We start from the raw sequence: 12,203 nt of genomic DNA, 5'->3' as shown, positions 1-12,203 counted from the left end.
ACCATCTTTGAAACAAATATCCTTGAAGAAACTTTTTACTGTTTTTATTTAAAGAGGAGGGATCCGATTATCACAATTTAAGCTACTAAAATTACCATAATTATTTTTTATATTTTCAAATTTCAATTCATCGATCCAACTCGTTCAACATGACCTCCACAATAAAATGTGTTTGCACATCAAATTTTACTTTTTTTTTTGAATTTTTTTACTATTTATTAAGATGGGTACAAAATTCAATTGTCGGAATTTGACTAATTTTTATAAAATACTTAATAAATAGTAAAAAAATAAAAAATAAAAAGTAAAATTTGATCTGCAAACACATTTTATTATAGAGATTATGTTGAACAGTTTGGATCGACGATTTAAACTTTGAAAGTGTAGAAAATGGTAGTGGTAATTTTGTGGTAATTTAAAATTATGGTAATCGATCCCTACTCTTATTTAAATAAAAATAAAATGATTGATTTTTAAAACTCTAAACAATCTAATAGGCTCGAGTTATTCTATGGGGTTCTAAATAGCTAGCTATAGTTACGTAATAGTTCCGCTATACTTTTTTCGGACCTCAAAAGTTATAACGCTATTAACTATTTTTTTTTTATAATAATTCTAAATAACTAATTATAGTTGTGCTATAGTTTTTTTTAAGCTATAATCGCTATCTAGAACGAAAGAAACTACTAAGAATATTTCTTTTACTAAAACTAATAAGAATATTTTACTCTAGTTGTTTAATCTTACTGACATGCTTTCTCTTCGGTAGGATGCCACGTACACACTTTTTGTCATATTTAAATTTGAATTATCAGTTCGCTAATGAGCTAAATATGACCAGATTCTCAAAATGTAATGGAGGAATATAAAAATATATATATGCGGCATTGGTCAAAGTAAGGCTATCAACGAGCCGACTAAAATTGAGTTAGACCCGTGTTGTACATAACAGTATGTGATTATTGGACGGATAAGATATCATCAAATGATTAATAGAAAATAATTAAAAATAATCAGTTATAATTGAAAATAATCAGCTAATTAGTCAAAAAAATTTGTAACAATTTTTAGATGAGCCAATCACAAATTGAACTACTTCTTTGTTCCATAACTTGTAAAGATTTTTGTTAATTTAGTATTATGAGTTGTATTTGTATATACATTACGAGTTGACATTGATAGGGCTGGCAAAAAAGCTCGTAGCTCTTAGATTGCTCGTGATTCGTCTCTAGCTCCCTCGCTAACAGCTCACTCAATAGTGGATCGAGCTGTTAACGAGCTAGTTCGGCCTAGGCTCGGGCCAAAATAAACAAGCTGACTCAGAGGTCAGCTCAGACCGAGCCAGTTTGGTCCATAACCAGCTCGGCCTATTAGCCCCCCCCCGCGCGTATTTTGTGTTGATTTATATGTTGTATGAATTTAATTATATAAACTGGCTTGGTTGTTGTATGAATTTATAATATTTAGTGGGTTATTGCATGAATTGGCTTGGTTGTTGCATGTATTTATAATATTTAGTGGGTTTGGCTGTTGCATGTATGAATAAGTTTTCTTATTTTATATTTTTGAATTTACATAACAGTAGCCCAATAAACTCCAATGAGCTAGTTCGTCAGCTCGCGAGCTAGCTTGGACTGGTTTGTCACAAGCTAAGCCAAGGCTTTTGGTTCAGAAGACCTAAATCTAGCTGCTCAGTACAGGCTCGGACCAGAATTAATGAGCTGAACCAAGGCCCAACTCAGCCCGAGCCAGCTAGCTGACAGCCTACTTGACAATGAATTTCTTTTTTTTTTTCCTGCAACAAACTTAATCTTCTGACGGTGTCAGTAAAAAGTAGAAAAAAGATCCTTTATTCTTGTAACGAGTTAGAAAAACGAAATAAGTTACTACTTACTGCTAACCGAACTGAGTTGACCACCAATATGACCAGCAAGGCAAGGCAATATGTAATCCGTAACGCCTACGGGCTTCTCCCTCAAAAAATAAAAATATGTAATCCGTAAAGAAAATTTTCGGCCGAGACTTCAACCGAGAAGCCCATTCTAGTTGTGTTTTTGTATATTTTCATTTGAGTGAATTTATGTTACTATGCATATCACGGGTTGGTCGGTGTTACGGCTATTTTTCAAAATTTTAATAGTTGATCTGAACCGTTTATCTTATTCTCTATATTAATATGTATTTGGAAACCAAATTTTATATTTTTTTGAAATTCTTTTACTAGATTTTTCAAAAATAACTTGATCTGAAAATCCTGGACCATCCAAAATCGTAATATGCATACCGTTCAAAATATTATTGTAAAAGGGAAAAATGAAAAAGTATTGCAGATGAAAAATTATTTTTTACTACTTTTTACAATTTCATTTTGTATCCGGGACCTGATTGTAAAAGGGAAAAATGAAAAATTATTGTAGATGAACGAGTCTTACGGTCACGTTGTGTCTATCTGGAACATACCGTTCAAAAAAATATTCGAAAAGACGGATCATTGCGGCTCCTTTTTTGTAACGCCTCTCCTTTTAACGCACACAAATTCCGAAGAATCTTTTGAGTTAATGAATATTGACCATCCGATTTGCTTGACGATTCGTGCAGACTAAATCCACACTAATATCAAAGATATCATAATCAAGTCCGGATTGACTCCGTTTAAGATCAGACGGTTGATATTCATTAACTCAAAAATTTTCTTGTTGAGTTAATGCAGAGGATATGCATTCCACAAATTCCAATTTCTTATCTTTTCGATAAACACCACCGTTTCCATTTTGATTCGACCGTTGGTTGGTCTTTGGTAACGTCTGCCGACTGCCGTTGATTTACCTACCGTACACCGTTCGTATTATCAGACATTACACGAATCTTAAGAGATTTTATCTGCGTCTCTTCATTGTTGTACTCGTAAGTTCGTAACTAGTAAGTCGTAACAATGTCAAGTGTCAGTAAATTATAAAGTGAGATTAACATTCGAACTTTTTTATTTCCATTTTCTCCTAGAGAAGAGGCAAACTTCCAAGGACAAGCACGCGCTGCTCTCAGAACGCTCAGAACCCTCTCGCTTCAAAACAAAATCACACCTGGCGCACCATTAACTTTACACTCTTTACTACTTGCATTGGGACTAGCCAATAAAATCTCTCTTGTGCGTGACCAGTAAATGCTGTTTCAGGTGCATCCAATAAAGCAAATATGTCTCTCCCCCTCTTCTTGTTGTCTTTTCTCGGGAAGCGGCACAAGCGGCACTTAATACTGTAAGCCGAGCAAGAGCTAGTGAAGTGAAATGTACCAAGCAAGCTAAGGTATTTTTGCCCGAGAGCTGGTCGGATCACCGCTCGGTGAGCCTAAGAGAACAGCAATGGGTTGTGCGCAGTCGCGGATCGAGAATGAGGAAGCAGTGGCGCGGTGTAAGGAGCGGCGGCTGCTCATGAAGTCGGCCGTCTCTTCTCGCAACGCCTTCGCCGCCGCCCACTCCGCCTACGCTGTGTCCCTCAAAGACACTGGCGCCGCTCTCTCCGAGTTCGCACAAGGCGAGTCACACCCCCTGGCCTCCTCCCCTTCCCGCTCCTCCACCTCTGGCGCCGCCGCCGCAGTTCCTCCCATCTCCGCCGCTGCTTTGGCCGCTGTGAGGCCGCCAATTGACAACCTTCCTCCGCCTCCTCCTCCCCTCCCGGAGTTCTCCCCTTCTCCTGCGAAGATGCAGCGCTCCATCAGCATGCCTGAGATCCCACCTGACAAGCTCCCTTCCAAGCCTATTCCTCTACATTCGGCGTCCATTCGAGAGGAAGAGGAAGAATATGAGCAAGAAGTGGAAGAGTTGGATGATAGCCACCTAGACGACCGGAGGCGCCGCCATCACCACCACATCCGACGAGCTGAGAAGCCTCCACCCGCCTCTGTTACTCATCAAATCAATCCTCCTCCCTCGCCGCCTCCAGTCCACCAGGAATGGGACTACTTCTTTGCCATGGATGCACGCATGTCAGGTGCTTCTCTTGGTGGTGGTGAAGAGATCGGACCAGATAGAGATGAAGAGCTTGAGGAAGAGGATGATAAGTTCACACGGTCCCCACCGCCGCCACCGACTCCTCCCCCAGAGGAGCCAAGGACGCCAGAGCCGCCACGACCACCACCTCAGACTGATCTCCTGCCACCACTACCACCAAAGCATCCAGGGAGGAAAGGTGGTCCCACCATTCACCACCAGCATGCTGCCTCGGCTCCTTCTTTGGATGTTAAGAGAGGGAAGATGGTGGCTTCAGAGAATCCAGGCGTCAATCTCTTGCACATCCTGGCAGAGCTTGACGATCATTTTTTGAAGGCGTCAGAGAGTGCGCATGAGGTGTCAAAGATGTTAGAGGCCAATCGGATGCACTATCACTCCAATTTTGCTGATAACAGAGGTAATGATGTCGCTTTCTGCTGATCTTTTGTTTTCTTCTTGTTTGAAACTCTGTTTGCTTCTTGGGGAGAACTATCACTTTCATAATTCTCGTTATTGGTCTGCTGTAGCGATGAAAGAGACTAAATTTGTTTGTTTTACACTTGGTTGTTGTTTGAAAGCAGGTCGAAGGAACTATTTGACCATTTGTCGGTGATCTTCATATGTTTTCATTGACAAGGAACCACCAAACTAGTTAAAAGTTGTTTTCTTACCACTTTCTGAACTTTCCCCACTAGTTTTATTATACTTGCTAGTGTTTCATGTTGTGAAAAGTTTACCTTTCTAGCACCTTTCTCAGCGAAGGTCATAAATTTTAAAACGTCTGTTTTTTAGCCTAATATGTTATTTACTTGGCTTAATCTGCTAAATGATGGACCAAATTATAAAATTTACGACAAGTTTCCTTGAGACAATTAGGCATGGGATTTTGGTTCAAATGATCAATTTTGCAATTCCTGTCTGCATGTTTTCCATATCACTGATTTATCCAAATGTAAATTTCTTTACAAAGAATGCTTTGATGTGCTCATGATATGGAGTTGGTTCCTTGATTAAGTGATGCATGTGTAATTCTCTATGCACAATGAGTTGTTAGGTACCTCATGTACCAGCATTCACAGATTCAGCTTGTGTCCCTTCATTTCATGTTCAATTAATTAGTGTTATTTGGGACTATGAGCTATTAAAGATTGATTTTGGGTTTCGTTATTGAAAATTTCCTTTCACTGATTTACCAGTTGGTTGGTGAACCCTGCCTAACAGGTACAAAATCTTGAGGGCTAGTTTGATAGCTGTGTTAATTTTGCTATACGAATAGTTGTCAAAGTTGGTTGGTGCTCAATCAGCATCACAACTTGACACGCTCCAATAAAAGTACATATGGGTATTAAAAGTAGCTAAGAGTAGTTCAAAGAAAGATGTTGTTCTATGAAAATTTGTGATTTAGTTTGCAACTTGCCAGATACAAAATTATTATCGGAAGTCCTCTTTTAAGTTATTAATTTTTGGTTGACTTGCTTGTTCCTTCTTAGTAAACCATAATCTTTTCTGAATAGTTAATTGTTGTGTTTGACAAATAGCATTTCTGTAATGAAAGATACCGTGTCGGACCATTGCTTGCATTATAATAAGTATGCCAAATAGCAGTACAACTGTACAACGACTTGTTGTGCACAATGTTTAAAACCAATAAGAACATAATTAATATAGAAGTTGTATTTACAGGGCAAATCGACCATTCTGCCAGAGTCATGAAAATCATAACATGGAACAGGTCGTTTAAAGGGCTACATAATGGTGAAGATGGAAGGGATGATTTTGATAATGATGAGTTGGAAACTCTTGCCACTGTACTGGATAAAATGCTTGCTTGGGAGAAAAAGTTATTTGATGAAGTCAAGGTAATAAACTGGGCCTAGAGCTCTGATTGTAGAATTTTGGCAAATATGCTTTTACTTGTTTGGCATGCAAATTGGGCCTAGAACTTTGGTCAATATTAACATTTAACATGTACAGTTATACAAATTACAAAAGGTCCTTGAGGTATCAGCCAATTCCCACTTTGGTTCCAAATGTTTCTAAGTTAGCATTTCAGTCCCTAGACTTTCCATTTTGGCCAGTCTAGTCCCTCCCATCATTTTTAGGCCGGAAAGTGAATGAAATTCATAGTTAGCATCAACATTGAATGTGTCATTTTTTTATCAAAGCCCTCTCATCAAAATATCCGATTAAAATTTCCTTTTCATTAATTGGTGTTATCTGTTTTTGGGTGAAGAACAATAATTGGACTAAGACGGCACAAACTGGAAACGTTGTTTACCAAAGTCAGACCCAGGGTGATAATTTGACAATGAACCAGGGAGTTGAATCCAAAAATGAAAAGGAAAAAGGAAATTAGAAAAGATAAATTTCGAACTGAAGGTCAGGTGCCTTCATGCACTTAAAGTGATTAAATGTCCATTAAGAGGACGGTGAAGTTGTATTCCTTTTACTTACATTTTAGTCTCAAGTTAGTGTTGTTGCTGTTTTGGAAGACAATTGCAATTATTACTAAGGGAATTTTTTACACGTAGCAATAAATGGTGGGTCTTTCTTTGAAGAAATTTAACTCTATGTCTTGTTACAATGAAGAGATCAAGTTTCTAGTTGATCCAATGTTTATATGTTACAAATCAATGTAAAATTCGTATAAAAATATTGTAAAAAATATAACAACTGCAAAATCTACTATTAAAATAACATATCTGGCCAATGCCTTATTAACATATTTGACAGTAAAGGGTGGTACCAGTTGTAAGACCCCTGTTGCTAACATGCTATCCAGAAGGGAGTTCTCTATTGAAATTTCGTTACATTACAATTCAGAGAAGAACTCTTAATGGGATCTAATACTAGAAGAAATATTTATCTTGGACAGGCAGGTGAGCTTATGAAAATAGAGTACCAAAGGAAGGTTGCCTTGTTAAACAAGCAGAAGAGAAATGGTGCCAGTATTGAAGCTCTTGAGAAAACTAAAGCAGCTGTGAGCCATTTGCACACTAGATACATAGTTGATATGCAATCCTTGGACTGTACTGTGTCAGAAATTCAACATTTGCGTGACAACCAGCTATATCCTAGACTCGTGTCTTTAGCTGACGAGTAAGTTACATCTCTGTTTTCTCGTCTCTGATTAAGTTTTTGAGAAACTTGTAGAAAGGCCTTCTAGTAGTGAGAAATTGCAAAGCCGGTCTCATTTGTGTTATAACTTATATGTCAACAATTTGGTTAAATAATAAATATTAATATTGGCAAAAATGGTTTTCAGATGATTCTCAAAATATGATAAGCCCTTGGTAAAGGTCAGTGAATGCTCTGTTCTAGACTACTGATAATTTTGATCTAATTTTCATAAGGTGTTATTTATGGATCCCTATTTATCTTGAATTTATCCTGAAGATGCTAGGGGTTTTATTGTTAGTACTTATTATGTGCGTTGCATTGGGTGGAGGTTGCAACACTTTAATATTTCCCGGGCTATCCAGAATTTCTATAATATAATATCAGGAGTAATTTTAATTTGCAATAATCCTAGTGTTGTTCACCTTGTTACAGAATGTCGAAAATGTGGGGGAATATGTACAAGCACCATGAAGGCCAACTAAAACAAGTTATAGAGCTTAGATCCATTGATGTCGCAAATTCGCCTATAGAAACTACTGAGCACCACCATGGACGCACCAGTCAGCTGTGCCGAATTGTAGAAGAGTGGCACTCACATTTCAATGACCTTGTAACTCACCAAAAGGAGTACATCCAATTCCTAAACAGCTGGTTAAAACTAAACCTAATCCCAATTGAAAGCAGTTTAAAAGAAAAGGTATCATCTCCACCAAGACCACAACAGCCTCCTATTCAAGCCCTTTTACATGCATGGCATGATAGTTTGGGGCGATTACCTGATGAGCTTGCAAAAAGTGCGATTAGCAGCTTTTTAGCAGTTTTGAGCACAATTAGGACCATACAACAAGATGAGATTAAGCAAAAGGAGAAGTATCTGGAGACCCGTAAAGAGTATGAGCGCAAGTGTCGGTCTTTTGAAGACTGGTACCAGAAATACGCGCACAAAAACACCATGACAGAAGCTGACCCAAGTGAAGGTGGTACTGCTCAGAAGGATCTGGTGGCAGAGAGGAGATTCTTGGTTGAGTCTCTGAAAAACCGTCTTGATGACGAGTTAGAAGCACATAATAAGCTGGCAAAGCAAGTGAGAGAGAAATCTCTGGCAAGTCTTAAAACACACCTGCCTGAGCTTTTCCGAGCTTTGTCAGATTTTTCGCGGAATTGTTCTGAAATGCATGCAAATTTGAGATCGATGTCTAGAATGCAGAATCAGGTGGCTAGTTAGACTTGAGATATATGTAGATAGTATGGTAAGAGTACGTTAAGTTGGTTGATTATGGTATAATGGTATTTATTCCTTTTTGTTTTTCTTATTGTCTGGTGTAGTCTAGGCTCTAGCCGTCTAGGGAGATGTAGGGAGAAGAGTTCGTTTAAACTATCCATCTTTGTAACTTTAAACAGAGATGCTTTTTGGAGATGCCTTGGCAAGTCTAGCAAGCATGTCAGTGCTGTGTTTAAATTGCTTTTGCTGAATTAAACGTTCTTTTGTTTTTTATGTATGGTTTCTCTAAGTACAGCTATGATTTATGAACATGCATGACAAAGTTCAGACCGAAGGTGATTAGGTAACATCTTATTTGAATATTAATATCCTGCTTTAGAAGTTCGAACTAACAAGTATTTACCATGGATTAGTACATGGTTAACATTGAAGTGTAAGCGCTCATGTATTTATCAGGAGCTATTTTCATGGCAATAATTTATTTTGAGCAAAAAAAGATTAATTTCGTTAATTCACCCAAAGGGTTATATTAGGGGTGTCAATGGCACCCTTTTATCTGTTTACCTTTTATTTTATCTGTTTACTTGATCCGTATCGTATCCGTATTTAAGGATAATTTTTTTTTTCATTAGTTTATTGGATACCTTACTATGGTTATATTAGGGGGTTAGCTTATCCAAAAATATAGATAAGTTTACTTGATCCGTATGATCCGTATCGTATCCGTATTTAAGGATAATCCATATTTAAGGATAATTTTTTTTTTCATTAGTTTATTGGATACATTACTATGGTTATATTAGGGGGTTAGCTTATCTGAAAATATAGATAACTTAAAAGATTTTTTTTCGTTATCTTGTATAAGATAATTTTTAAAAGTAAAATTATATATATAGATATATATTTGTATGAAAATGATACATGATACAATAAAGTTTTGTATTTTATTAAATTTTTATAATACAAATTAGTTGTATTTAATATATTTTTTTTTGTTTTGAAAAATATTTTATCAAAAACACAAATCAAGATGTCAATGCAGTTTTTTATTCGCTTATCCGATCCGTACCGTATTCAAAAAGACATATAAGAGTAAAGATTTTTTTTCGTTATCATAACAGGTACGGATATGAAAATGTCTCCATCCGATCCGTATCGTACTGGTTGACGCCCCTAGGTTATATAGAGTGCACATCTTACATATAGGTCCCTAATCTATTCCATAATTTTCCTTTTACATAATTATCCTTTTTAACTTGATTCTCAACAACAAGTATAACATGAACTACTGAGTTCAATTGAGTGTAAACATGGAAATAGGTTTCTCTCCAAAGTTTAAGACATACACGGAAATAAGTTAAATCTCCCGAACTTGTGTATATCTTTTATTTGAATCCTTTGTAATCTTTAGTATTAGCTTCAATAGCTTGTAACATATCTGTCCCCGCTGTGACTTTTGTTTCTTTGCTGGAGATTTACTTTTTAAAAGCAGTTAATGGTTTCACATCCAAGCAGTACTGAACGTTCGCGTCTGACTGGAGCACAGTAAATTTTGTTGCGTAATCTTTAAACTGTACGTGTAGGAAACAAAATTTCGGTAGAAATTAATAAGAAAGAAGAGAGAGAACATAAAGAGTAGGGGAGATTTTTAATTGGTAGTAATATCGGTACGAATTGTACTGATTTTAAATGTCTCAGAGTTTTGATCGGTAAGATTATCACCGGTCTTAACTCAAATTTGTAATGCATTTTTATTTATCATTTTGCCTCTTGCATTTTAAACACGTGTGGATCGGTAACACAATCCAACTTACCATCTCTATCATCATTTTAAGTTTTTTTTAATGAGCTGAGAAAAGTTGTCAGAGTTGTATTGAATAAAAAATGATACTATGAAATCAAATAAAATTAGTAAAAAAAACAAGTTGTATTTCAAATTCCATTATTACCGTGGAAAAATAGAAAAAAGATGTTAGAATCGGTGATAATCTTACCGATCAAAACTTTGAAACATTTAAAATTAGTACAATTCGTACCGATTATTCTACTAATAAAAAATCTTCTGTAATCTTTCTGTTTCTCTCTCTTCTTTCTTATTAATTTCTACCGAAATTTTTTTTTCCGTTAGTGTATTGGTGTATGTTGTCTTGGATTTGACAATGCTCATCACAATGTCTAGTAACTACAAATACAAAATAAACATGGATGAATTTAGTATTTGCTGTTGCTTTCTGTCATTTTACTGGTACCATTTTGAATATAAACTTTTTCTTAATTCCATGATTCTAATTGGAGCAATATATGGAAGTAAGTAATATTGTATAGTGAACTGCCAAACCCAAATTTGCATTTCCACATTCTTCTGTAATATTAAGCTAGCCATGCTCCCCTGCAACATTATAAATCTGTGTGTTTCTTGTAGGGAAATAACAACAGGAAATTATTAAAAAAGAAGTACAGAGAATATTGAAAAATTGGGAATTTGCTGTAAATTTCTATTTTGTATCTTGGTAATCACAATTAATGCTGTGATATCCCTTCTCCCAAAAAGTTTTTGACAGTATGAACCAAGTAAAAAACCAACGAGGCAACTAGACATCCCTTTGCAAATTGACCAGATTAACATCATTGTATATACCGAATATAATCCGTATAATCTTATGAAATTATGAGCTACATGCAATTCCAACTTCAATTTATCCGAGTTGCTCTCCATTTCGCTAATGTAGGTGTATTAATGGTTGCTAATACAATTTTACAACCTCATGTGAGTATCTTACAGTTACATAAAATGATGATGCAATGTAAACAAGCCATACAAGCATATATATCTAGCTAGCCGGCCCGCTTGATTCTCAACCATCGATCGTACATGTTTTGATCTGATAAGTAATAATTACATACATATATATATATAATGCTGCAGCGTCTCCTGTCAGTACACTCCATCAGCGTGTGATATAGCTATATATATATGCGAATAAGTATAAAGTATAAATCGGTAATTTACATACTAGCTAGCTACTCATGAGCATCATACTTACGCCAGCAGATAAGCATTGAGATGCACACTCTTATGATAAATAACTTGCCTTTCTGTTGCTTCACCATCTTTCTCCATTTTCCCACCTTCTCACCCATTTCATGCAAGAGAGTCCGAGTAGAGAGAGAGGAGGAGAGAGAGACAGAGAGAGAGAGAGAGAGAGAGAGAGAGAGTACAAGGTTGAGAGCAACTAGAGAGAGCTAGCTAGGCATGCAATCATCATTTATAATTGACTTGTTCTTTTCTCATTATTGGTTGCTAGTAATTAAAAGCTAGATTTCAAGGTCGCTTTCTTAGGATGCCTGTTGTGTAACATGTCAGTAGCTGTGGTGCACTAATTCACTTCACTTAGAGATTAATGTTACTCACAAAACAAATATAATGAAATTTGTTCCAAGATTTTAAGGATCGACTATAGCCCACCATTAATTGGCTTGTAGGAGGTTTCTCTAGTAGAGAACAAACCTATTTAAATATATTACATATAATTTAAATATTTGAATGAAAACTATTTATGAAAGGGGAGGTAGCACAATTGGCTAGGAAAATGTCCTAGAATTGTTATACTCAAAGGTCAAAAGTTCGATTCTCCCCCACGAACCTTGGTAGCTACTACTAAGTTTTCAAAAAATAAAAAAATGAAAACTATTTGAGCACAAATCGGAAGATTCAAATAGAAGATAAGTTAATTCATACAAACAATTGAGCATATTATGAACCGCGGACTTAATTAGTACAGTTGCACCAAATCTGTCTCTCTATGGAGAGATCGCAGGTTCAATTCTCGAGAAGAGCATCTAAAAGATGTTGCGGTGTCTTTTTAATTAAAAAAA

General features: G+C 36.2%; 1 protein-coding gene across 1 annotated transcript; it reads left to right on the top strand.

The window, feature by feature from the left end:
• Positions 1 to 3,215: 3,215 nt before the first annotated feature.
• On the top strand, positions 3,216 to 8,559 carry LOC144572940 (protein ALTERED PHOSPHATE STARVATION RESPONSE 1-like). Its single transcript, XM_078322585.1, has 4 exons — positions 3,216 to 4,403; positions 5,669 to 5,844; positions 6,861 to 7,084; positions 7,538 to 8,559. Exons 1-4 carry the CDS (start codon positions 3,359 to 3,361, stop codon positions 8,328 to 8,330), a joined length of 2,238 nt encoding a protein of 745 aa, XP_078178711.1. The 5' UTR covers positions 3,216 to 3,358; the 3' UTR covers positions 8,331 to 8,559.
• The last annotated feature ends 3,644 nt before the right edge of the window (positions 8,560 to 12,203 follow it).

This window comes from Carex rostrata, chromosome 21 (assembly GCF_964058835.1).
Source record: "Carex rostrata chromosome 21, lpCarRost1.2, whole genome shotgun sequence".
NCBI lineage: Eukaryota > Viridiplantae > Streptophyta > Magnoliopsida > Poales > Cyperaceae > Carex > Carex rostrata.
Note: the sequence above shows the minus strand (reverse complement) of the source record. Positions and strands in the feature narration are given on the sequence as shown.